This window comes from Hippoglossus hippoglossus, chromosome 24 (genome assembly GCF_009819705.1).
Source record: "Hippoglossus hippoglossus isolate fHipHip1 chromosome 24, fHipHip1.pri, whole genome shotgun sequence".
Taxonomy (NCBI): domain Eukaryota; kingdom Metazoa; phylum Chordata; class Actinopteri; order Pleuronectiformes; family Pleuronectidae; genus Hippoglossus; species Hippoglossus hippoglossus.
In genome coordinates this window covers 20,204,077-20,230,310 of record NC_047174.1, presented here as the reverse complement: position 1 = coordinate 20,230,310, position 26,234 = coordinate 20,204,077, and the positions used below count along the sequence as shown (strand labels likewise).

The following is a 26,234-nucleotide window of genomic DNA, read 5'->3' as shown; positions in this document are numbered from 1 at the left end:
TGCATCCTGAAAGACAGTGACCAGACCAGATTTTTTAAATCTTCCATCAGCCCACTGATGCAGCAGGATTTCCCCTGTGCTCCAATTTGCTAGTTTATCTACACCAGTCGGGTCTGTTGTCAATTGGTACATCAGCTCTACAGTGAACGAACATTTGACCAATTTGACAGTCAAAGAAATAGAAGATCTTGCGTGACAGTAAACGTTGATATTGTGGTAGGTCACAATCAACATACGGAACACAAACCTTTTTAATTGCTATATCTAAATACATACAGCAACAAAAAGTGCAATATCACACAAAGAAGCACAATGCTGTAGGATTTGTATATTCTTTGCCCTCATTTTCTTCCCCCCCCCTCTGACACTCTCACCTCTGCTACTGAATACTGGTCAGCTAAAGTCAGCTCCCCAGACTGCTTCTTCAGTCATTTAGATTCACAATGCTGAAAGCCAAGTAGTGTGGTATGCAATAATTTATTACACAACACATTGCACCTTTTCTTTTAGTGTGCAAATCTAATGTTATTACATTACAGAAGATTATCAAAAGCATTAAAATAGTCATGAATTTTCAAGTTAAAGATAAATTCCTTTTATTTTTTAACATTTTGATTTGTTTAAACCTGGCACCAGCATTACACACACAACCCAAATCAAGCGTCAACAGTTTACCTGGAGATCCAGGGACACTATAGCCTCAAGCAGATTTAAGGAGCAGGCTAGAGACTTTTGGTAAATAAATTTCCATCTTAATTCATAATCCAGTAATAATTTCATTTTCAAACTTGTAGTCTTCAGCTCCAATTTCACTCAAGTGGCACTCCCTAACTCAACAACTAACTTAAAATTGTAGCTACTACTTTCCCATAGCTTGAACTGAAACCATGAAAACGTATCGCTTTTGGTCTATGTAATTAAAAGCCTTCAATCAGGTCTGATCTAGAGCTATATGACCAAAAAAAACGATTTAACCTGCATGGGGAAACAGCACAGACAATTCAGTAGGTTTATGCACTAAAGCACTAGTACATTACTGAAATAACAGGAGTGCTGCTACTGAATCCTAATTTGCACAGATACCCCAATGTTACAGATGAAAACTTAATCACTTTGTTTGTCTTTTTGTGTATGCACGCAAATGTGCGCACACACACACACACACACACACACACACACACACACACACACACACACACACACACACACACACACACACACACACACACACACACACACACACACACACACACACACACACACACACACACACACACACACACACACACACACCTTATTAAAAACCATGCTGAAAGGCACAGCGTGGCAGGTTTAAAGCATTCTCCCATTTTCAAGCAGAGATTCAAGCTTTCTTCAGTCTGCCCAAATTCTTTCATTCTTTTTAGACAAGGTCTTAATCTGCCTTGAAACACTGCAGAGCTCTCTTGCAGCAACACCAGTGGCCCTGAGGAGACACCGAGTGGGAAGTCTCCCTCTCTCATTATGAGGGTGGACAAAACAGGGCCCCTCATCTCTCTCTCTCTCGCTCCCTTTGTGGGGAGAATGGGGCAGGAGGAGAGAGGTAGAGCCAACACTGAGCGTAGGACCTGAAATGACCCAACACCACGTGCCAACACAGGCCTCTCTCTGCAGACCACACAGAACCACATTACAGGACCCTGCTTTGGAAAACTAAGAGGTACTTCCAGAATATACGACTTTACAGACACCAACCAACAGTGGCCCTTAGACGGCACTTCACATCAAACACTGGCTTTTTAATACAGCTGCATCAAAAGACAAAATACTTCCTGTTATCCCCCCATTCCCTCTTCAGCAATGGGCATCCATCTCACCATGGAGATGGACTAAATCACATTACCTCATTGGCAAAGCCATCTGGAACACAGCTACTAGAGAACAACAACAACTCCAATAGGATCGGATTTTGTCCTTTCTCTATCAAAATGATTAGGGTAAGGATGAATGTTCGAAGTCGTTGCAATATACTCACAGTTACACAACTTTGATGAAGACAATGGGAACACCTGTTCAGACACAAATTGTCACTCAGCCCATGTCATTCTACTTATCTTAAAAATGTCTGGCGGTGGGGTTTCTGGATTTCAAAGGTTAGTTGGGAGAATAAGAGGGGGGGGGGGGGGGGGGGAGTGGAAACCACCACTCCCAGGCCCTGATGTAACCAGGGTACAATCTGGAATGGACAACAGATCTATGGTCCTAGGCATCAAGTTAAACATATCACTCTGAAGTAGCAGTTAAGTTTCACCAATGACTGACCGTCAACACGATGTTGAGCCTAACATCAACATCATGATCTCCTCGTTATTGTTATATATATATATATATATATATATATATATATATATATATATATATATATATATATATATATATATATATATATATATATATTAGCATGCTGATTGAGGATTGTTCATCTAGCCTATTTCTATTCATTTATCCATCAATTGTAAAATATTTTTAAAGACGATTCCAATTGTTTAGCTAACTATTTATATCTCTGGCATTGCATTAGTGTTTTTTACAAGCTTTTTTCTCATCTTATTCTACAGAACAATGCTATGTGCACTATCTCATGTGTGGAGACATTTCACCCCAGCCAATGTAGAAGGAAAGGCTGTGTACATTTGCAAATACTGTGCAAAGACCTATGTTAAGAATGCCACAAAGATGCAGAAGCATATAGTCAAGTGCCCAAAGTTTCCTCAGTGGGCGGGGCTTAGTTTGAAGTGGGCGGTACCTAACCGGAAGTTTGTATTTTAAGCCTGACATGGATATGAGTTGATCAGAAGAACACGTAGTATTAACTGATTGGTCTATATAGAATAAGAAAAAAATAGTTTCAACAAAAAGAAAACACAGCCAAGGATGCAGCCAAGGATGCAGCCAAGGACGTGGCCCGGTAAGCCGGTACGGTTGGCGTTGCCGGAGGACTTCGCAGCCGCATACCAGGAGCAGGCAGCGGAGAGCAGAAGGTGGCTGGGGGCTCTCTAGAGGCAGGCGGAGAGGAAGACGGCGCTGTTGGAGCGTCTGCTGGCCAGGTCGGGGTCCGCTCCTGCCTGCCACACCGAGCTGAAGCCGGCTGCGAGCACGGCTCCGATTCCGTCACCCTTGTTGCATTGCTGCACTGACACTCGGTATGAATGCCAGCGGGCTGCGTGGTCAGATCTGACCCCATATGACCGTTCCGGCCCGTAACTGCTTGGATTCTGCTGGCTGACCATGAGTCCAATGACACCGCCCACTCCTGAGTAGGGGAGGGAGCTCTGTGTGTGGATGGCCTATCAAGGAATGATGTGGACACAGCTATCCAATTAGGAGTTTTATTCATCATGAGTTTGGTTATTGACACATTTTACTCGGATTTTACTGCTTGTATTCGGCTCCACCCTAACAAAACAGCATATCAACAAACCTACATCTCTCTCAGTTGTGATATAATTAGAAGCAACTGGAGCAGGGGTTAGGGGATGATAATTGAACCCAAGTAACTGACAGAGTGAGAGGAAAGTAAACAGTTAAGGGGACAATAATCTTAATCCTAATGAGCCAAAGAGTGTGTTCGAGTCAACCCATTATCCTATTAATGGATCCAGGAGGAATTCCTTTAGATGGCATTAAAGGTTCCCCTGGGGAGAGCTAAACCCGGGCGGGGATGGGGAGGGGGGTCAGTTTTACTTCTAACTGCACCTCACTTCTTGGCCCCCTCATTCAGGTCAATTGGTCATGCACTTCCTCCCTCTCTGCTCACACACACACACACACACACACACACACACACACACACACACACACACACACACACACACACACACACACACACACACACACACACACACACACACACACACACACACACACACACACACACACACACACACACACAAGGAACCACAACAGTGTGCCTCCTGTTGACACAGGGGCCCCCAGGGCCTTTCAAAGCATCTGGGCCAAGCTTGTCGGGTGGAGATCAATGCTGTCTAACCTCAAAAGGTTGCAGCCGCTTGGACAGCGATCCAGCGGCTGGTTGTTTGCCGCCCTGACAGATAATTTTTTTTAATCACCGATAAATGCCAAGTACCAGGTACCCATAAAATAAATAGAATTTCGGTTCTGCTTCTCGGTTCGTAAAATGCAAGGACGCCGTATGTATCTGCCAGGACCTGCCTATGTGACTACGTCACGCACTACACAACACGACCTAGCATGGATGGTTAACATGGCAAAGCTGAGACGCGATAAACGGTCAGAAGTGTGGCTTCACTTTAAAAAAGACAACGACGACAAGGCAAAGTGCAATGCATGAGGGAAGCTCACCAAACATTTAAGGCAGCACGGCGTCGATGTGAAAGACTGTACAGCGTTTAACGTCCTGTGGTCTCCGAGCCCAAGTGTGTCATCTTCAGCTAGCGCTAGTAGCACCTGCCAGCGACACACCGTTCTCGCTGGCATTCAAGGGAAAGCTGACTAACATGACTTGTATGATTTATGTCAGTAGGTTTCCTATAAATAAGACATACAACAAGAAGCTGGTGGTTCAACTGCTGCTGATTTCCACCGTGTTGTTTTGGAATATATGAGAGATAAATATTCATCACAGATCTTAAAGTTGACAATTATTGATTTAACATTAGTTTACACGGACAATTAGAACATTTTCTTCTACTAAATATGCACAAAGACGACTATGTGTTGTTTGGTTAATTTAAACACCAGTATTTTCAAGGCAAAACGTTTCAACATTGCCTCTATCTCAGTTACTACTAGTTTACACAGTTGGGTTAAAGACATGTCTGATAAGGCTCCGAGATGAGTTGTGTGGGTTTTCTTTTGTAATGTAGCCTTCTACCACAAGGCGTTACTACTGTTGCCCCGGTGTAACATGAAGCACAGCTACTGTGCATCGGTCCAGTCCAATAAAGACATACTTGTAATCTAAACATTTGACCTCTTTTTTTTTACCATTTTGGAATCGAAAGGGGGAATCAATAAGTACCGGAATCAATAAGCAGAATCGGAATCAGAATCGATAAAAAATGTTACAATACCCAACCTTACCGATAGTTAATAAGCATAAATCAGGGGTGCAATTTTCACAACAAGGTGTTTTGTATCCTCCTCTCCTTGAGCTACTTCAGAGATGGGCATGCATTTATAGGATGAGTGCAGCACAGGAAGACCAGCCACTGAATTCTAACAAAGAGAGAGGAGGGGGGGGGGGGCAGAAAGCGTGGCATCGAATTACACAGGGCTGATTGGTGGGAGTGCGCACGGCTTAGGTCAGGAAAGGACAGGGAATATGAGGCCTGGGGTTGTAGCCAGAGCCACATGGTGCTCATGTACTGGCCGCTTAGATCAGGGTAAACACACTGATGAGATAAAAGTCGGCACACATTGAGCAAAACTGCTCATGAACTCCTCCCTTCAAGCCAAACAATAAAAACACCATAAAGGCAAAAGGAAATATTAAAAAGTCACTCTTTCTAGCTGGGTGTGGCCTGATTCTGAGCTACAGAGAAACCGAGAAGGACAGAAAGAGATTCCTTTCGGCTTCAATGTATTCCAGATGGTGATGTAATTTTGTTTCTGAAAACGCTGAGCTAACTCGCCACAAGTGACACATAAACGTAGAAAGAGGATAGTCAAACTGTGCAAACCTGCGGGGCTCCCACTACAGCACACCAACTGCAGAAAGGCTACTCTAATACTGTGACTCAAAACAACACCGACTCGGATTCAAACCACAACAGAAACAATGCCAGCTACTGTGTTTGTGTAAACTTTTTATCAGTGAAAGCTTCAATGGGACATTGAAATGTTTCAATGCCACATACCAGCAGCAATAACTTATCAGACGTGATGAGAGTTGTTGGCATCTAGATTATGTTCCAACTGAGAGCATTGTTATGACAGTTATCACACCTGTATCAGAGCTTCCTCTGGAATCACCTTTGTGCATGTAAACCCTGTTCACAGCAGCCATTTTCACTTCATGGTAGGAAAGCGGCAGGAAGTAGAAGGACTAATTAATAACATTAACAATGGCTGCATTCCATGTACTGTAGGTAAGGCCTAGTGTGCTAGCTGGCTCACTTTAATGGAATACTAGGCGCCAAACAAAACTATGACGCAGACGCATTCACATGTTAGAAGAGTCATCAACCCTCACTGGCTCACAGTGAATCCAGCGGGGGATCCCAAATGTGATTCTCCTGATTTTCTACGAACTATATACTAGGAGGTCAGGCGGATAAGGTCTGTAGAAACTGTGGAGTGTCTCACCCGGACATTTGTGTTTACACATGCACCTACTACGGAGAAAATACGAGTCCAGTGCATGTCTGAAAGCAGCTCTGGTGAAAGATCGTGTGGTGTGTGACCCTTTGTTGCTGGTCAGTCGTGTAGTATGAACTCACAACTACAAAACTCCCGATCACACAACAGGAAGTCATGTAGTTTCAACTGCACAGAAATCTGCAGACTTGGAAAATTGTGTAGTGGAAACTCAGCTTTAGATTCGATCAGGAATAGAATGTGGGCTTCTATGGAATTGTTTCGGAAAAACTCAAACTCCCTGATGTCAGGCATAAATACAAAACGTGATGCATCACTGTAATTTGCACATGTTTGGGTTTTAGTCTATTGTATAGAATATCTGAAAATGAAAGCTCAATTCTCCTACAGCCCAGGGTGATGCTTGAACACGTATCTAATACATCAGACATCAATGTTTTATCAGTATAATTGAAGCAGCTTTCAGACATGAACTCCGGAGGATGTCCGCAGAATTGGGTCCAGACTTTCTCCGGCTTTTGCCTTTCACACATGAACAACAGCGGGAGATTCACACCTCCTTTTATTTCCTCATTTTTGATTCTGTTGCATGTTAGAAATGTCATCAATGCAGTCACTCGCGTGACTCCTGCAGAGGATCTCCTGCCGTCCTCTCACATCGGCTCTTCTGGACTTTCTGCAGGGTATTACGATGAGGCCAGATGGAGAAACTCTGCAGAAAGTCTGGAGGCTCTCACATACATCCCTTCGGAGAATGTTTGGAGGTTCTCCTGAGTTCATGGCATGTGTGAAAGCAGCTAAAGATTACAATTTAAGACTGGAACCAGCAAATGTTTGGGGGGTTTTGCTTGAAAAATGACTTGAAGAATTCATTGTTGTCCGTGAATGTAACAACTGAACAATTAATTGCACACTCTCTTGCAACACTATTGCTGGCACTGTCTAACAAGCTCAGAAAAGCGATTGAAACGAAATTGAAGGTTATTATTTAGATAATGCTTTTATATTATGATGCTACTGATGTCGGGCAGTCCCAGTCATGCATTATAAAATGAATTTTAGATCAGTGCACTAGGTACCTCCATGCCTGAGAGCCTAACTGCAGTGATATGTTAATTAGGTTATATTGTGCTTGAATCAGTGCTGATGGATTGCTGTTTAGCATACATTCACCTGACAGGATACCCAGACTGCCTCTGCTGCAGTGTGAGTGTGAGTGTGAGTGTGTGTGTCAGTCTGTCTGTCTGTAGCCCCTTCACATCAACACAGCTGCATGCCAACTTGCAGGTTTATGACAGGACCAAATTAGACGCGACACCCTGACCCTAACCAAGGCCCACTGTCCTGCATTTGTCTGCTCTAAAGCCTTTAATCCTCAATGAGGTGGATCCTTCTCTGCTGGGTGCTCCAGGTCGCCCTGCGGAGGAGCACTGACACAGTATGTGGGACAAGTTTGACTACCATTTTTTCATTACCACTGTGGACTAACCCAGACACAGTCCCCTGCAACGGTGCTTTCACCTGTCACAACGGGTTAAAGAGGGGCAGGACAATCGCAAGGGGATTTGGCTGGAATGCTAATGCCGAGCCATTGTGCAGGAAATGATTCTATTGTTTTGCGGCATGGGGATTAAGGTACCCAGAGTGCTCAGTTGTAATGGCTTTATTAGAGAGCACAGGATGGGCCAGAGCCCAAGAAAAAACACTGATCCATAGAAAATCAAACCTCTCTTTTGTTTGCAATTTTTACTGCAGCTATCTGTACGAAATGACATTTTTCAATATGACGATCTGAAAAATGCGAGTCTGCATTGTGCTTTTCATTTTCACACGATGCAAGACGCTGTTTATCAATAACGACTATCTTTCTTATTTCCATTATGACGACTGTGCATGATGGCTCCTGCCTTTTCAGATTGCACTGTGTTCTATGGAGCACATACTTTTACATAACCCCCACCTTAGCCTCGTCCTCTGCTGCAGATGTTCAATCCATGTCTTCTGCTGTTTACATTGCTTCAATAACCACATTTAAATGTGGTGATGACCGCATTGTTCTTTGGTCTATTCGTTTCCGTAAAAGTGGAAAAAGCCCGAGGAGGCGGCAGCATTTCGTTATCAACCCCGTGTCAACACTCCACAGGTTGCTTTCAGCCAAATATAAACCACCATAGAGGCAGAGTGCGAGCTGTCCCTGAATGCCACATGTGGCCGCCGGCAGAGGTGTAAAGTCGAGCCCCGGGAGCCCGAGCTCTGCGCCGCCACCGGGCCATGATGGAGCAGGACAGCGAAAACAAAGCCGAGCCGTGCGGGAGGGAGGGGGAGCGGAGGAGGTCTCCCACCGCTGCAGAGCAACAGCGGTGCACGCCGCTGGTAGCGTGCGTGTCCGCCACAGACTGTACATGCAGAGGTGTCAACACCCCGATCGGCTTCCTGTTGCCGTCGTGCACAAACTGTCCGTCACGTTTCCCCCAAACAACACGTCGCATGCATGTACTGTATGTGAACGTATGTGCCTGTGTGTGTGGGCGCGCGCGCGCTCCAAACTGCAGCCGCTGCCGCGTGGTGCGGCGCTGGAAGCACAACAAGCATCACCTTCAATGTAGAGAACACAGACACACAGACAGGCAGCGGGCGGGTGACTGACCTGCGGGCGTTGATCCGAATATCCGCACCACCGGCACTCTCTTCACGTCGCTCTCCCTGAAGTCAGAGTAGCACACGTCCAGGTCCTTCACGGGTCTCGCCAGATAGAAGTCCGCGGTGACGATGCGCACCGCAAACATGACTGCCGCGTCCGTCAGAGAGGAGCCGACCCACAGAAAAGCCAACAAACTCCTGTTAGGAGTCCATGCGATGCGGGGGGCTCGTCGGCCAGTCGATACCAACCGAGGGGAGAGCTGTCAGCGGCGGGGAAACAACGACAACGCGGCGGGGAAGCCCGACCGTGTCCCATGGAGGAAAAAAAAAAAAAAACCGAACAAAGATTCCCGTGGCTCCAGCCGCTGAAGTCAGACTGCGGCTGCGGAGAACTACACTCGACGGCGGCCGGTGAATGTCGGACGCTCCGCGGCTGCCGGGTCCATGTTGCACTAACTGTGGCTGTCCGGTGATTTGAGGCTCTCTCTCTACTGTTTTGGTTTCCAGCCAGGAAGACGTTCCCCGGGCTTCCGGTATGTGGCGTTATCTTTCCGAATCACGTCCCAGAACTAGTCTTCGCCAGTCCCGTGTAATCAGACAGCCCCTCCGTTGTTTCTCCCTCCGCTGCCATAACAGGCTAACCCCACGTTAGCTAACCCGTGACAGATAGCAAGCGCGACACAACACACGCGGCTGCTACACCCGGCTGCAGCTTTCAGAATAAAAGCAACGCTGAGGAGTCGCGAGCTCACTGATTCAAGGCACCCGTTTTAAAAATAAGTGATTCATTTTCAAAGCGCACATCTGGTACAGTTGTTCATGGCCAATACATTTAGAGGCACAGTTGGTGGTTTTGTGGACGTAAGTGCCCACATATCAAGAGGTTCTTTACGGCATACTAATCCTTTATATGTTGTTTCTTTACTTATAAATTACTATTTGCTAAAACCAAAGGATGGAATAGCACGGTCGTTTACCACAAACTGCATCTCAATATCAGTAAGGAGATACCGGTAAAACCAGAAAACGTCCTGTTTGGTCCAACAATAAAGATTCAAGATTCAATGAAATATGTGGAAAAAAAACAAGTAAGACATCGATTAAAGTAACTACACGGGCATTAGCAGTGGTAAAAGTACAAAAGGACAACAATACGGTAAGTGTTGTCATCCCCACAAACCAAATTCATGTGATAACCTAATATCAATGACGTGCATTGATTAAAATAACATGATGTGCACGCTGTGTCAGTTGAGCATGAAAATAATGGCTGGATCTTTGCTTTGGATTATGGTGAATTCAATAGAGCAGGTTTCCAAAGTGTTCAGGAGGACACATTTCCGACGATAGACAAGGATTTAAAAACCTCTCACCTCCTAAACAAGAAGCAATCTGCTGGAAACAGAAGAAAAAATGTAGGGAAACTATTTTAGAGAGGGGAAAAAATTGGAGTTTCTTAAAGTGAACACGCTACGAAAATATATTAATATAAGGATGTTATTAGTTATAGAAAACTACAAATTGCAGCTCCCATACACACTGTCAATATAATACCTCTTCTGCAAGGCAGTCCTGGTCTAGATGGACAGCATTGACATAAAACACGTTTCTAATATAAATACAAGAAGGGAACGTGTTCAAACATACCAAATAGATAGAATCACAGTTTAGATTAAATAAAAAATCCTTGTCAGAAAGGAATTGTGGAAGATAAAAAAAGCATGCATTAAAACCAATGATATTGTTGACGAGTACATTTAAATAATATCAAAAACAAACAGCTTGTGTCCATTAAACCACACTCAAAGCTCAATTATTGACCCTTAAGTTACTCTTCACATTATTTTAAGGCTCACACTTGACAAGCCACTTGTGTAATTTGAGCCCAGTATTACAATTAAATTACAATGTAAGCTCAGTGGGAGAATACTTTCATAAATGGTAATCAAGCAATGCTGCAATGCTACTCACAGGAGTAAGAGTTTGGTTTGTAGGCTACTCCTTCAGTTCAGTGGGTCGACACATAATTAAATATTATATTTATGATTAATAATTTAATGATTGATTCATTAATTACTTAGAAAGTATTTTCTATGGATAAGGGTGCCATCAGTTGTCTGCTTATGAATGACTTGTTTGTCATTGTCATCAGTGTTGCTGGTGCGAGGTAGACCCTTTATTACCAAACAGGTTCTGTAGGTCAGACTATTTGAACTATCTGTTGACTGATGGATGACAGAATTATGTCATGCCTCGTTAGCTGTTGCTCTCAAAAATGGTCCACTTAATCAGCTGGGTCAGTATACGATAGATCAAATAGACTGATATATATATATATATATATATATATAAACACATACATAGTATCAAATGTGATTTCATGCTCCCTTGGGAAAGTATTTTCTTTTTTAAATACAAGAATACAGTAGTTAATTATTTTATTATTATTTGTGTATTTTGTAGTTTATTTTGATACTCTTAGATTAGGGTACTTGGTATTTTAGTTTAAAATACATTTGGATGTATCTTTGCCCATCCCTGCTTACAGATACCTTTGGAGGACTCTTATTTTATAACGGAATACGTTTAAACATAGAAACCGGAAACAGGACCTTGGAACATTGAGCAGAGCTTGACAACCTTTCACCTTATTTGCCACTGCAGCATCAAAGCCAGAATGAGACCCAGATCAAAGAGCTAGGAAACATAATTTTCCTCTCTGGAGGTTTGTTAGGGACACGTTTTTTATTGGATAATATATTTCATGTGAGTGAGGAAAGATGTCCTCGTATGTATCACACCCAAAGCATCTCACATAAGGAAACATGCATAAAGACATTGATAAACTATGTTTTATAATATTTTAGGCCTCATCAAAAATTCTATTAACAGCAATTGAATTGCTTTAGTACCACATACAAACTGAAAATACAAGGGAATATAATGCTGATATATAAGATTAAACTAAATCACCACAATGTACAGTGATATAAACAGAAAGTCGCCACAGGCTAACACTGATGTGTTGTAATTTATCAAATATTTATATTTTTTGTATATATTGAGTGATTTTTCAGGAAAGCTGCTATGACTGAGAGCTTAAGGACAAGGATTAATATTATAGACAGCTGAACATGGTCTTCTGCAGCATGTTGCCTCTTTAGGACATATTGTGCATTTAGGGGTTTTAATGACCTGTGGAGAAGTTGACATTATCTGACACATTAACATGGTGTCTTCATTTAGGATTCTGTTTTATTAGTGTATTTTGACAGTTAATATACTTAAGATCGATATACTGAAACTATACTGTTTTCGCGTCAGTCTTAAAATAGGAGTTAGAGCAAAATGTGGGGATATGACATTGCAGAAAACATAAACATAGAAAATGTGATCAAGACCAAAGACAGATTTGTATTTCTTAGGGGGAAGTGCCTCAATAGGAATTTGGACTCGTGAGTTCAGCGGTGACAAAATAGTGAAATACTGGTTTTGACTTTTGGATTCAATTAATTTGTTTCATGACAAGAGATTAATCAAAAATATCTTCCAAACTGAAACCCAATCTGAAATACATAAATTACATTTTATTCTAGTGTTGTCATTCCTCTATGAAGAAACATACAGTGACTTTGAAATTAAAGGCTTATCTTGCCTTTTAGGCTGGTTTTATGATGCCGCCCCCCCTACAAGTCATCAGAGCTGCTCAGTATTCCGGTCACTTTCCTGTAATAGCCTTTTCATGGCAGGCATCAGTAGTAGATGTGCTGAGCTCGCTGCTCTCTCCTCTGCACTGAAAGAGCCATAACGCTCTTTGAACAGCTGGCTCAGTCTGGTTCATACTCGGGACATGGCTGCCATCGACTTCCCAGATGATGAAAAACATTTCATTTGCATTTAATCTCAATGGGGACGGAGCCTCTGTCTGCTGGAGTGTGTGCTGACCTTGAGTTAGAGCCTGGCCCTCTTAATGAACCAATCAGCAGGCATCCGCTTGCATTTGCCAGCAACACGTACAAGACCTATGAGCATATGGCGAAATATCATAGATGTATACATTGTAAGGCAGTTGGTGGGAGCATTACAGTACAGTGAGTGTATATACATTTTAAGCATGGTTGGCCACAGTCTGAGCCGAGCCTCAAACTGTGATGGTGTAAGTTCCACCTTGTACTCACTGCCAATCACAAAACACTTGTTTTAGTGTGTTCTAAAATTCAGACATCAGCAGTCAACCCCATGTCATTCCAAACTGCACTCAGACGCAGAACATGGCTCTGATCCCAAACTGCTGAAGGAGAACTCTTTTGACAGTGCACAAAGAATTCGGTTCAACAGTTGAAATTGAGAAATGTACTTATAAGACTTATTTTCCATGGAACACATACGTGACTTGTGATGAGGTCATTGGGATTAACAAGTATGTGCATGAACTCTAGTAATTTGCCTCACGTGATGTCACCTGTCAGTATGGGCTGGGGCTGACAAACTTGAAAATGAAGAGATTCTGGGGTAGTGGAGTTAGAAAGAAGCAAATGACCAGACCTCTGCCGCCCACTCCTTATCTCTCACTACCAGCACAACGCATGTCAGTGGGTGACTTTTGACTTAGCAGGAAAAGGAAGAAGAATGCATGGAATAAAAAAAGATGATGGCTTTGCATCGTAAATAATTCTTTACCTGCTGGTGTTTACATCGCTGTCATGACAATGACTGGAAAATATAAACTTTTGATTTAGACCATGAGATGCAGTCAAAGCTGCTACCTAAGTGGAAAACAAACATATAGTAATATTTTTTTCTGTCTCTGAACTCAAACATCGACTTTCATGTTAAATGTTTCATTTTTCGACCCATCACTCTGTACGATACATGCAACCAGAATAATACTAGTGAGGAAAATCCTGAAACAAAACATTTGTCAATAAAACTCTTCATTTAGGGGGATTTCAGTGGATGTTTAATGTCCTTTTGGAACCAGAGAAGACTCATGTTAGTTTTTGGGAGAAAGTTGGGGTGGAAATGTATTAAGAGATCTGGAAAAACTCAAAAGTCCGGATATGATAGGACAAGAGCTCCTCTCTTTAGACATGAATCAAGGTTGTTTTAGTCCCTAAAGGCCACTTCAATAGACTGATGCACGTTGTCATGAATATACTGTAGATGTATAGGAAATCCTAAAATGAGTCAGTGCAGGGAGTGTGTGTTCAAGGAACAGAGTAGATGAAATAGGGGATCCAGGCCTTGTTGAGGAAATATCTGTGTCTGGTTGCTCTGGACTCACCAGATAAGGCTGAGTAGGGTGGCACACCAGTCCTAGGACAATAACAAACATCTGATTTATTGGACCTGGCAGAGCAAGTGTTTACAGACATCACTGGAATCCCTTTCACACACACACACACACACACTGGCTGGAGCAAATCATTTCTGTCAGGTTTGGTAAACCGACTGAACAGGTCTGTGCACACGGGGTAACAGAAAAGATGAAGTGCAGAGCAAAACATGGCCCTAACAACTCAGGCTTATCAGAGAGATGGAGCGAAACATAACCGCCAGATGTTTCCGTTACTTTGTGTCCGGTGCCCCACCATCACATCCTCTGGTCCTAAGTAACACCATAATAAAACATCAGTAATAGAAGCTCAAGCTAAATGTTTAATGGGAGCTGTTGCACGAAGTCACAAAAGGCTGGGAGTGTTTTCATTTTGTGGAACATGCTGCCACCTTCTGGTTAAACACATGCTTCACCAATACACACTGATTCACTGTGGGGTAAGGCACTTGAACAATTTGAAGCTTTATATATTTTTATCATTTGATTAAAATAAAGACGATATCATGAATTGATAACATAAATTGGCAAACAATGCGTTGTAAAAAACTTAAAATAGAAAACAATTAAGTTAACAGTTTGCTAGCTTGAATAAAGATGGCTACACTTTATATTTTTCTCTAACAATGCATCTAATGACTTAATATAATGAGAAAGGAGTCTTAGGCAGTGATGAACCTACAGAAAAAGATTATTTAACATTTACTTTGTTTCGTCATTCGTTATTTAATCTAACCTGTGACTATTGGACTTACATTTGTCAGGTTGCCAGAAAAACCTCTCTAAATTATGCACATTGAGCTTTTTGTCTGTTTTATTATTGTTTTTGTCCTTTAGTGAAACAATATAATAACAGTAGTAATAATACTTATGATAAGGACGAGGATCATTATTATTATTATTATTATATAGTAGTCCTATGTCAGGTCTTGTGTTTACAGGTTGTTCCACTGCCCGCAGGTGGCTAAAGAATGAACAAATGAAAGCCTGGTCAGCCACTCCAACAAACTGCCCAATCAGACACATCAGAGCAGCTTTTCAATACATGTAAATGAATGTGCATGTTGTCTTGTTTATTTATTTTTTATTAAAGAAGGATTTCAAAATGTACATGAGAACGCAGTCTGCACTTTCTTTTAAGAAGTAAGAGAATACAACAGATAATATCCAACACACACAAACCATTTCTCCTTGGCTTCCTGCTCATTATATAAAGATGAAGGTTGTGATGGAAAATAACAGAGAGAAAATGATGTTCTCAGTCGAATTAAAACATGATTTTCTGATACATGATATGTTATAAGTTAGTTCTCATTTCAGACGTTATCATCGAGGACGTAGAATGAAAGGTCATCTGAAAACAAGTGACAAAAGGTAAAGGCTGTACAGCTCATCTGCTGCTGGAGTAACAGTCTTCATCGAAGCATGAGAGTCACACTGACAGAGTGGCGGGCTTCTGACAAAACAAACCGTGTCCTTTAAATGTGCTTCTGTATATCTCACTTCTCAGTTTGTCTCAGAGGGGCCGGACAGTGAGGGTGAGGTCACACCCCCGCTGTGGGATGATGTAGCGCTCCTCCCTGAGCAGGCGAAGCAGCAGGTCCTGTGTGTCCTGGGGCCAGCGGTAGATCCTGGTGCTCTGGAGCCAGTTGGGGACATGTCTCTGTGACACAGAAGAAGCACAGAGGGTCAGTTGGTAAAATCTCTTTTACAGGATCAGTTTGACATACCCCTCACCATATACCTGTAGGTCTTCCAATTCATGTTTGATGTAATTTCTTACATTCATCTCTTCTGTTATTTGCTGTGCTATAGCCACATCATGCAAGTTTTTACTTGGGATGTCCAGAATGAGAGGATACATTCTTTTTGCAAAGTGAGAGAGTATTATAAACATTATTTCCAGTTAGGAGGAAAGTATTTTGAGCTTAGATTTAGTTTGATGTATATACTGGACTGCCGTACTCTTGTATGTATATGTGTGTGAAGTGACCCCTTGTGTGTTCACTTAACAGAAGGTCAATCGTTCAACCTGCGTGCCAAAGAGTCCATGGGCAGTATGGAACCCCCAAATGGCCCCCAACAACTGTGCTGGCAGTGTGTGAGTGACGTGTGATAAAGAAAGTGCTGCACATAGATGCACATAGCGTGGTCATCAACACTAGTGCTAGATAAACACAGACCAATTACTTTTGACCACATTGCTTATACGTACCTTAGTTGCATTAGGAAACAGGACAGGTACCAGTCTGAAGTTCAGGCAGCCTTGTTGGATGAACTCATTTTGGATCTGTGCCATTAGCGAAAGAGGATATTCAGTGTTCGTAGAGCTGTACCACCGTAAAGTGTTTCAATTAATAAAACAGGCAACAAAATCAATGTTCGTTCTTACTGTGAGCTGAATGAGAGCCACTGTGGCCTTCACATTACCCACTGAAGCATTCTTTATAGTCTGAGAAATGTAATAATGCAGACCATCCGAGAAATACCTTCAAGAGCTCATAGTACCAAATCAGACCACTAGAGCACTGCGCACCCAGAACTCAGGCTTACTTGTCCTCCCTAAAGTCTCTAAAGGAAGAGTAGGAACAAGAGCTTTCAGCTATCAAGCTCCTCTCCTGTGGAATCATCTCCCACTTTCAGTTCAGGAGGCAGACACCCCTCTTTTTTGTCTACATATACATTTACAATTGTCCCTTTTATCTCTGTCAGTCTTTTTCTTTTGAATAAATACTTTCCTTGCCTCTCCATTTATTTTAGACACTGTCTTTTCTTTAGAATTTTGCTAATGTTGTTATTTTGTTGACGTGCTCTGTTTCACACAGCGTCTATTGCACTTCTGTCGTCCAGGGAAGAGGGTTTCTTCACCTGCGACTCTCTCTGATGTGTTTTTCCTGTTAAATAGATTTATGGTGGTTTTTCCTCACTCTTGCTGAGGGTTAAGGACAGAGGATGTTGCACCTCATGAAGTCCTATGCCGTAAATTGTGATTTGTGAATATGGTCTATCCATATCAAATTTGAGTGATTGATTGACCGACAGTCGTGAAAGTGACGTTCATTTTCTCCTCTGATAACAATAAGATGCATCATCAATAGACAACAGGATTAGCAGACAGACTTGGACTAAGCAGCGTGGAGCTGTGGAAGCCTTACAGACAGTCTCAGCACCTGGGACACACTAAACACTGTGGGACTGTGAGTGAGAGGACACTGGGTGGAGCTGGGGAATGAAATGTCCTGTTTTCAAGTCCCAGGAGCCATTTCCTCATTCCCCTCTCCCACGTGGGAGGAGGGAGTGCAATGACATGATCCGACCACATGAGGGGATGTTGCAAGCAAATATTTTCTGGCGTTTGACAGCTGTGGAGCAAGTGCTTACCTGATTGTGAATGTATTTAGTGTGCAGCCCATGGTCATCATCTCCATCTCCCTCCACGTCCTCTTTGTACCGGGGGCTGATGACCACAATGATGAGCACGGATTTCTGTGAAAAAGTATTATCTCATTGTCAGATTTAGCAGAAGACTACATTATGAATGGATTTATTCTCTGCTCAAGTTGAACGGTCAGACTTACATCATTCAAATGTCTGTCCATCCATTTAGTGATACCCATTCTCCTGATTGGATTATCAAAGATGTCAATCTAATCGGAGGTTTAGAGGCAGTGTGTGAGTATTTGTATGGAAAATCCCCAGGAAGCAGAGGTGATGGGTGAAATGAATGTACTTACTGCTGGTTTGAATCCCTGATCAGTCAGAAACTTGGTAAAAACAATAATTTCGTTGGCTGTGTCCACTGAATACGTGATGAAAACACTCCCTGTCAATCAGTGAAACATCCTTAGCACACACATGCTTTAGGTTTAGTGGGAGAAACATCACAACAGCATGTTAATGCAGGGACCTGGATGTGACTTACTACACTCCTCAGGCAGGCTAATGGTCTTCCTGATCTCCCCTGTGGGAGGTCCTGGACCTGGCCGCAATGAGCAATTCACGCTGACCTCATGCATCACATCTCTAGGAGGCGCCATGCACTGAGGCGATGAGGCATTTGGGGCATCTTGAGGTTGTTGCCTTTTTTGGGAGACTCTCCTGTGAAGGGAATTAACAAGAAACATTTTGAGAGTGATTCATGTGAAAAGTATTGTATGAATCAACCCGGAAAATATTGGATCATCATGACAAACAGGACAGCACCTGCTCTCCTGTTGGTGGTCTTGAGGCTCGTGGTGTGGATCTGCTGGGAAGCCATGCTTATGATGACAAGAACGATAATTGTGACGGCGCAGGTCTCTCGGAGGACAACATGCACAATTTCTGGGAAAAGCCCCCTGCTTTGGATTGGGGCCTGCAGAGAAACATGGGAGTGCAGGCATGATTTACTAGTTTGGACCGGTTTTAACACAACACAACACAATGAGCAGCAGACAAACGATAACAGGGTTGTCATGATTACCAGATCTGTAAAGAATCTAATACTTTTTAAGTAAAGTCAATTTAACAGCAGAATTGGGTTGGTGTAGCCTGCAGTCAATATTACTCATGATTATCAATATTTTAAAAAACACCATTTTATATTTTTGGTATACTATTATGATATTATATAGCCTTCTACTAATGACACTGGCTATTGGATAATTGCCATGGGACACTAGAAGTCTCCACTGAGACTGACAGATGAAATTATTTTAGGGTGAACCGCTCATTAAGACAGTGAGACCCACCTATTGAAAAGCAAGGGGAACATGAGGTATACAGTACACAAGGAAGTAATGCACTTGACGACAGACACAGCCTACAGCCATAGCTGCTCTGTGATGTTGTTAAATACATTCATCCTGTGTTCAGTGACTCTTCTATGTGTTATATAAATATATATCCTTCTAGAATCAGGTTGTCATATATTTAAAAAAAATCATGATTCTATTGATAACCAAATACTTACACTGAGCAGGGTATTGTGATGGGACATGGGGATGGGGATAGGAGGTGTAGTTATTGTCAGACATGAGTGGAAGAGGGGCCTCCAAGCATTCTGCCTCCTCCACAGAGAAGTCCTGTGGCCAGTTTGAAGGGCCTGCAAAGCCTCTACTGTGGTTCCCCCTGTGCTGCCATTCATAGAGTATCCCCTGCTCTCTGAGGCCATGAGGCCAAACGCCTGCAGGTTGGGGGGGTCTCATGTGTCCTAAGTGTGTTTGGGGTGTAAAGCTAGGTTCCGGGGAAGCACGGCAGGCGGCTCTGGATTCTTGCTGGAAGCGGCTCTCGAGGACTGTCCTCTCTCCGGCATCATATTCTCCAGGTGGTTCACAGCCATGGTCCTGTGGCCTTCTGCTGGTCTCTACATGTCCACTACACTGGTTACAAGGAGGAGGCCAGACCAAGTCCAGAGTGGAGGACGACATGCTCTCATCAGTCTCAACAGGAACACTCTGATGAGGGCAAGGTCCTGACAACAGGAGCGAACAAGAAGACAGGTTTGCACTCACAAGACATTTGGACAAAGTGGACAGATGTATGAGTCAGAGCAGCTTTTGTTTCCTACCTTTGAACGAGTCCATTTTTACAGCGCAAAAGTCTGTTGTCCCTGGTTATAGTGAAAATGAAAACAACGTTTAAGGAATTCAATACTGCACAGGTCCTTAAAGAGACACGTACACGGCACGAAGACAACTGTAGTTTCAGTCAAGAGATTCACATTCACTACACTTGTAACAACAAAGCCACTCCTAACAGTCTATCACCACCGAGGAAGAAGAAGTAAATAACAGATTGAGTATAATAATTAACAGAATAACGAGACATAAACTGCTCTGAAGAGTAGTTTGTACATGTTCCTAGGGTGTAACATATCAACTCGATACCTGCAAACAAGTACAAAGGTCAAAATCACTTAAAGTATGTCAAGTATGTCTTCTAAAAAACATCTCCAAAGTTTCCAGGAAGTTTCCCCCTGTAAATACACATACATAGAATAAAGTAAACTTCATAAACTGCCCACACCTACCTTTCCATAGAATGTCTTATCCCTCAGCCACAGCACAAACCTGTTCTGCAGCCGACAGGAAACATTCCCACTGCTTGTCCTTTTCTGTTTTACGCAAAGCTCACAAGCCTCGTGACTCATTTATGTAAATAATGCGGGGCATGATACTGCGGCTGCCAATCAGGTTGTTTCTTCAGCAGGAGCATTCTGCAGCCGGCCAGGTTGAACTGTTGTCATGATTTGAAATGTGTCAGGCCTCACTCTCAACCAACCCTTGAAAAAGACAACATCCTCAAGCAGTAACTTACAATAAGACGACTAGTAAACAACTCACTTGATATGTACATGAATATAATTTACACATTTATTCAAATTTTTACAAACAAATGACGTAACAAGTGACAATACTACTGAACTTCATCAGTTTTGGATTAACAGTGAAACATTATCAAAGCTAATAGACAACTTATTTTATGACACTGCCACACAGGACCTACATGACTAAGAAAATACAATTAAATACCAAAGACTAACATCCTATGGCTTTTATGGATTTTTACTTGATCACATCTATTGTTACAATGAGTGCGTATTTCATGCATTTATTTCACATGTGTTGTATAATCTACGAGACAAAGAGTCTATTGTCAGGTCTGTGAGGTTGTAGGTGGACACACTAAAAGTCAACACAGCCTGCTAACCTCATGGTATAAAGTTATCACCATCTTATAATGCATGCAAACATTAATCAGCACAAAAACTACAGATGAGCTTGATGGGTCATACGCTCACAAAGCAAACTATTGGACATTTTTTTTACCTGATGATGATGATGATGCAAGATGAATTGTTTAGGGATTATAAAAGATATTGAAAATGAATTCTGTGTGAGGCAAGATTCCGAGAGCAGTTATCTCAAAACCAAAGAGGTCGACCTCATGTGGCAATAGTGAAAAAGTAAAGTCCTTAGAATACATTGTCCGGGAACAATGAATAATATTACAATTGTTTTGAACAACCAGCAGAACCTGCTAATGGATGAAAGGTCAGAGAATCACCAAAGTCTTAAGGCTTCATTCTTTGGAGACCAGATTTCACGGCAATCCACAAGGTCTTGTGGTTGAAAGGACCAACACTGCAATCCTGAGAGTTTCTCTGCTAGCACGGCTAAAAACAGCAATTATGAGATAACTTTTACTAGTTGATTTCTCCACAGCTTTTGTTTAGTTTTCATGGACATGGATATGCAGTCAGCATCAGCTGTGTTTCAGGAGGTAGAGTGGATCTATTATATAGTAGAGGGGTGGTGGTTCAATCCCCAGTTCAGCATGCCTTGTGCGTGTGTCCAGGTGTCCTTGGCCTCGCTGAGTTCTTTGTGACTAGAAAAGCTCTATATATAGGAAGTCTATTGACCATGGTTCCATTTTCCGTTTTCTGTAAAATTACACGTCCAAGGTCAAAGCTAAACCTTTAGGCTCCAACGATTATACCCATTATGATATTTGTCTTTTCTTCTGGTTCCTTTCTACTCTGTCTGTTTGAGATTAGTAAGCTTCACAGTCACAGGGTTGTTGGATGGTGACGCCTTATGATCCATCACTGAGAAAACTCTCATGGTAGTATGGGTGAGAAAAGAGCCCAGCTCACGTGCCTTTGCCTTACAAGTCACCACCTGGACCAGCTCCCGTCGAAAGCGCCGGCTGACCATACAGTAGAGCAGGAAGTTGGTGGTGGAGTTAAGGTTCTGCAGCATGTTGGCTAAGTCTCCGGCCACATTGATTGGGATTCTGTAGTCGTCCCTGTCAAAGTACTCGTTGTTGTACTTGGTTCTAAGGATGCAGTATGTGACAAAACGAGGAAGGCTGAGAACAACAAAGGTCACAGAAACAGTGCCCAGCAGCAGAATGGTCCTCCTCAACATGCCCCTGGTGCTCCTCCCATGCATGACGCGGCGCTCCTCCTTGGTGAAGAGGTTGCTGGCACGGCAAAGATGATATCCTATGAGGTAGTTGAAGATGATGACCAGGACAATGGGTATTCCTCCAGAGAGGAAGGTGGTTATCCACACTATAACAGTAGTGTAGGTCTCATCACGGTAATGACACCTGGGCTGTGTCACATTCTCCCCGTCCACAAGGGAGGAAACAGGTGTGACATTATTGATCCAGCCCAGTGGCACAGAGACAAGATGTGACACGAGGACAACAGCAATACAGGTCAGTTTAGTGACCCAGGGCTGGGAGAAGTGGTGCTTGGCTACTGTGCTGCGGAGGACAAGGTAGCGCTCGATGGTGAATATCACCACTATCCAGGAGGAGCTGCACAGTGATCCATACTGCAGGAATCCCAGGATGCCACACCAGGGTTGGGAATGCCAGAAGGGCCGCAGTAGCCAAAAGGTGAGGGTCAGGTCAAGAAGGATCACCCACACCAGGTAGAAGGTGTCCACAATGGCCAGACAGCTCAGGTAAATGGTTGCTGTGTGGGACATCCCACAGTTACGGAAGCAAACCATATAGAATGTGAAGAGGTTGGCTGGAAGGGAAAGGCAAGAATACAGAAGTTTAGATAAATACACACCGCTTGTCTGGTGCTACATGAAGTTGTTAAAGATTAATTTACCAATATACATTTTTTGGCAACTTGGAGGCAGCAGCAGCAAAAAATGCATCTGACACAGCATCATCCAGTTATGGCAGATGTGTCAGCAAACAACTGCTTTCTTAAACATCCTGCAGACATTAAGATATTTCCAGGAATCATTTTAATTTATTGTGGCTCACTGACAAACTGTCCAATCCAAGTCCACCAAGCAGTCTAGTCTGATTTACCTTTAGTCTGGTCTTCACCAGCCAACTTTGTCCGTCTGGTTTGTGGTGTTGCGCAGGTAGTGTCCAAAAGGTTTTTTCTTCAATCTCAAAGTTTTGATAATAATAATAATAATAATAATAATAATAATAATAATAATAATATAAACTTTATTTGTAAAGCACATTTCATACAAGAAACTCTTGTAAAAGTGCTTTACATACAATATAGATATAAATAAAAGCATGATAAAATGTAATTCAAATAAGAAGAGAACACATTTTAAGAAACATAAGAACATGTTTAAATTACATTTAAAAGAAATAAAAAAGATAGTAAAAATGCAGAAATAAAGTGATAAAATTATAAGAGCACAAGCAAGTATAATATCTAGTTAAAGGCTGAAACAAAGTTTTATTTTTAAGACGTTAAATGAATTAGCTGTTCTGATTTAGCAGCAGTCTGCTCCCCAACTTTGGAGCGTAATTTACAAAAGCGTTTCTTTCGGCTGTTGCTGGGAACCTCTTATAGACTTGCTGCAGATGATTCAAGAGGGGACATAGTTAACTAGAGAGTCAGCTATGTAACTCTGTCTTAGCCCATTCAGAGCCTTGAATATAAGCAAGAGAACCTTAAAGTCAATCCTCTGTGTTACAGCAACTAGTGCAGAGCAGCTTCAACTGGATTTATGTGTTCTCTCCTCTTGGTTCTGGTTTTATTTGCTTTTATGTATTTATTACTAAAAATCAGCTGCTTTTTACTTCTATATCAGAGAGTAGTTTATGAGAACTGTAGAGATGGGCTACAACCTGTGTCAATTCATGAACTTTCCCAGTATCACACACAGCAGGGGCATGCCGTCAGGACAAGCATGGCAGTGCTTGACAACCAGCTCAAAATGGACAGTGGAGTGATAAGCTGCATTTTGACCAAAAGTACCAGGAAATTTCAGTCTCTGGAAATTTTGTCAATGAACTAAAATGTTCCTGCAGACTGTTGTGTGCCTGCATTTCCAGCGTGGTCTAAGGACCAGGGGGAGATAAGGCGGTTAGGCTGACATATGATAACGGCTAGAACAAGCTGTTCGCTCCAGTCTAAAAGTCCATGGTAATGTAGAAGAATATACAACACCGATGACACTGTATGTGCAACACTATAACAACAGCAAACATGGAGGAGAGGCAAATTGCTAGTGTTGTCCAGCAAAAAGAGTTTGAAACGAAATGCGTGGTCTCTGTGAACACGCACAGAGTTCATGCAAACATTCCTAGTTCCTGGGAAAAGTTCTTACAATGGAAATGCAGCTATACTGAAATCTCTCTATACATCTGATCTTAGAACAATAATCTGTCCTATAAAATATGTCGTTATATGTACATTCATCTTGTAGCGTACTGCGCCCTTGTGGCTGCACTAGGACTTACGGCCACTGCAGGTATAATTTCTGTCAGTAAAAATTGCTTCAACAGACTTTTCTTTCTAAGTGTTAAGAGGCAGAAGTAAACAATCGTATGACACTGATTTATCATTGTGGTGCAATATGTGGAAAAGCATATAGCACCAACAACAATGTGCTTAATGCAAGTAGACAAGTAGATGCCAGGTTTTTCATCTGAATGTGGTTTTGAATGTAAATGTATCTCCCAGGCTCCTTCCATGTCCTTATAATAGGCCTGCAGCCATGTTGGTAAGTTATTAATAAATAGTTTGGACCCGAATGCTGTGAGGGCAGTGAGTCATATTGTGTGCATGGGAGTTATCTGAGAGTAGAAGTGATACAATTAATAAGTTATTAATAACTTACAAATGCTTTTTGTGTTTTGACACTGATGATCCCCAACAACACCTATTCAGACATGGAAAAGCCAAAGATTAATTAAGCTACCAACCTGGAATACCCATGATGCAAAGTGAAGGGTAGTAGATCTTCTGAACAGTGACAAAGATGTTGACGCTGGCTTCCTCCATTTCACTGCCAGGCAATTTCTCACATGCTAATACCTGCAATAAAGCCATTAGAGGCGGATGAGGAGCTGTTATTGATTGGCCACAGAGAGCGGAGGTACGGTGAACAAATACTGGTAAAGGTCTATTATACACATTGGAGCTTTTTATCAGTTGGCTTGATTTCACATTTAAAATTAGCAAAACTGAAGGTAAATACAAAACATCAACTACATGACTGCAATGTAAAATGTGAATTCAGGAAGAGTCTTTACATCTTAGAAATATGAATTTATTAAGCTTTGGATATGTATCTAACATACATTTGGTCTGGTCCAGAGAGATCCTACTGCTTCTTACACGTTACAGCAAAAAAACTGAACTTAGTCATAAAAGTTCGACTTGGCCATCAAGCTAATAAATGCTGGGTGAAAATGAATCAGTCAGCTTTGATTGGGTCTCACCTGAGAGTCACTGAGAAGAAAGCAGTGCAGTTTTCATTACAAGTTCTTTTTTTCAATCAAAACTGCCTGTAAAAAGCTTTTCTAGGTTACATAATAACAGCATCCACATTTATCCTGATCATTAACAGATCATAATAGCTATCTGTCTAATGGTTGTTTTTCAAGACTGACGAAAAGTTGACAAAATAACCTTTAAAAAAATTAAAGAAAGTTACAATGTTTCATTTACCCTTTTGACCTTTCTGTGCATTATTAAAAATGATACAGGTTATTTATCTTCATCTGGGCGAAAATATGTGATCAGTGATAAATGAAACAGACAGACCTGGTGTGTGTGTTTCCTCCTTGGTGTCCTCCCGGGACTGGAAAGGTTTCATGCAGAAGTGGCTCTGTCCTCAGAGGTGCATGTCTGCTGGACACGTTTCCACAAAGACAAGACTATCAGTGATAAGAGGAGGATGTGTGAGACAGCTTCAGCTGCTGCCCTTATAGAGCTTCAGGAGGAGGGATTCACATGGTCCATGAATTAGGTGAGGCATCCACTCTTCCTGAAGGAGATACTCAGTGTGATACTCAGTGAAACCAATGGCTCATAAAAATGAAACAAAATTGTGAATTAAAATAGTTTTTTCCCTTGTATTTAAAATGAGATTTTATATATTTTTGATGAATCAACTTTAAGTGGTGATTTTTGTAGGAAAGTCTTTTGCAAAAC

At 42.2% G+C, this 26,234-nt stretch overlaps 3 protein-coding genes across 3 annotated transcripts in view; all 3 read right to left on the bottom strand.

Annotated features, from left to right (window-relative positions):
• rev3l (REV3 like, DNA directed polymerase zeta catalytic subunit) overlaps nucleotides 1-9,627 on the bottom strand; it is a 64,044-nt gene extending 54,417 nt beyond the window's left edge. Inside the window, exon 1 of the mRNA XM_034580444.1 lies at nucleotides 8,987-9,627. Within this exon, the coding sequence (XP_034436335.1) occupies nucleotides 8,987-9,125 (139 nt within the window). The 5' untranslated portion in view covers nucleotides 9,126-9,627. The remainder of the gene's footprint in view (nucleotides 1-8,986) is intronic.
• A 5,754-nt stretch (nucleotides 9,628-15,381) lies between these two features.
• On the bottom strand, nucleotides 15,382-20,411 carry traf3ip2a (TRAF3 interacting protein 2a). Its single transcript, XM_034580443.1, has 10 exons — nucleotides 20,325-20,411; nucleotides 19,863-19,904; nucleotides 19,266-19,766; nucleotides 18,526-18,668; nucleotides 18,237-18,418; nucleotides 18,049-18,137; nucleotides 17,893-17,961; nucleotides 17,696-17,800; nucleotides 16,530-16,604; nucleotides 15,382-15,977 (listed from the first exon to the last, which is right to left on the bottom strand). Exons 3-10 carry the CDS (start codon nucleotides 19,464-19,466, stop codon nucleotides 15,831-15,833), a joined length of 1,011 nt encoding a protein of 336 aa, XP_034436334.1. The 5' UTR covers nucleotides 19,467-19,766; nucleotides 19,863-19,904; nucleotides 20,325-20,411; the 3' UTR covers nucleotides 15,382-15,830.
• Nucleotides 20,412-21,828: 1,417 nt separating this feature from the next.
• On the bottom strand, nucleotides 21,829-25,955 carry LOC117758613 (probable G-protein coupled receptor 139). The gene is made up of 3 exons (XM_034580440.1): nucleotides 25,845-25,955; nucleotides 25,001-25,112; nucleotides 21,829-22,838 (listed from the first exon to the last, which is right to left on the bottom strand). The coding sequence occupies exons 2-3, from the start codon at nucleotides 25,077-25,079 to the stop codon at nucleotides 21,829-21,831; spliced, it is 1,089 nt and encodes a 362-aa protein (XP_034436331.1). The 5' UTR covers nucleotides 25,080-25,112; nucleotides 25,845-25,955.
• Nucleotides 25,956-26,234: the final 279 nt, after the last annotated feature.

What these genes read in the sequence shown, in the direction of transcription:
- traf3ip2a (XM_034580443.1), bottom strand. Translation starts at nt 19,466, where the DNA reads ATGGCCTCAGAGAGCAGGGGATACTCTATGAATGGCAGCACAGGGGGA. An exon ending in AGCCTCAAGACCACCAACAG is followed by an intron (nt 18,419 to 18,525) that starts GAGAGCAGGTGC and finishes TGTTAATTCCCT; the next exon opens with TCACAGGAGAGTCTCCCAAA. An exon ending in TAGCCTGCCTGAGGAGTGTA is followed by an intron (nt 18,138 to 18,236) that starts GTAAGTCACATC and finishes ACTGATTGACAG; the next exon opens with GGAGTGTTTTCATCACGTAT.
- LOC117758613 (XM_034580440.1), bottom strand. Translation starts at nt 25,079, where the DNA reads ATGGAGGAAGCCAGCGTCAACATCTTTGTCACTGTTCAGAAGATCTAC. An exon ending in TTGCATCATGGGTATTCCAG is followed by an intron (nt 22,839 to 25,000) that starts GTTGGTAGCTTA and finishes TTTCCCTTCCAG; the next exon opens with CCAACCTCTTCACATTCTAT.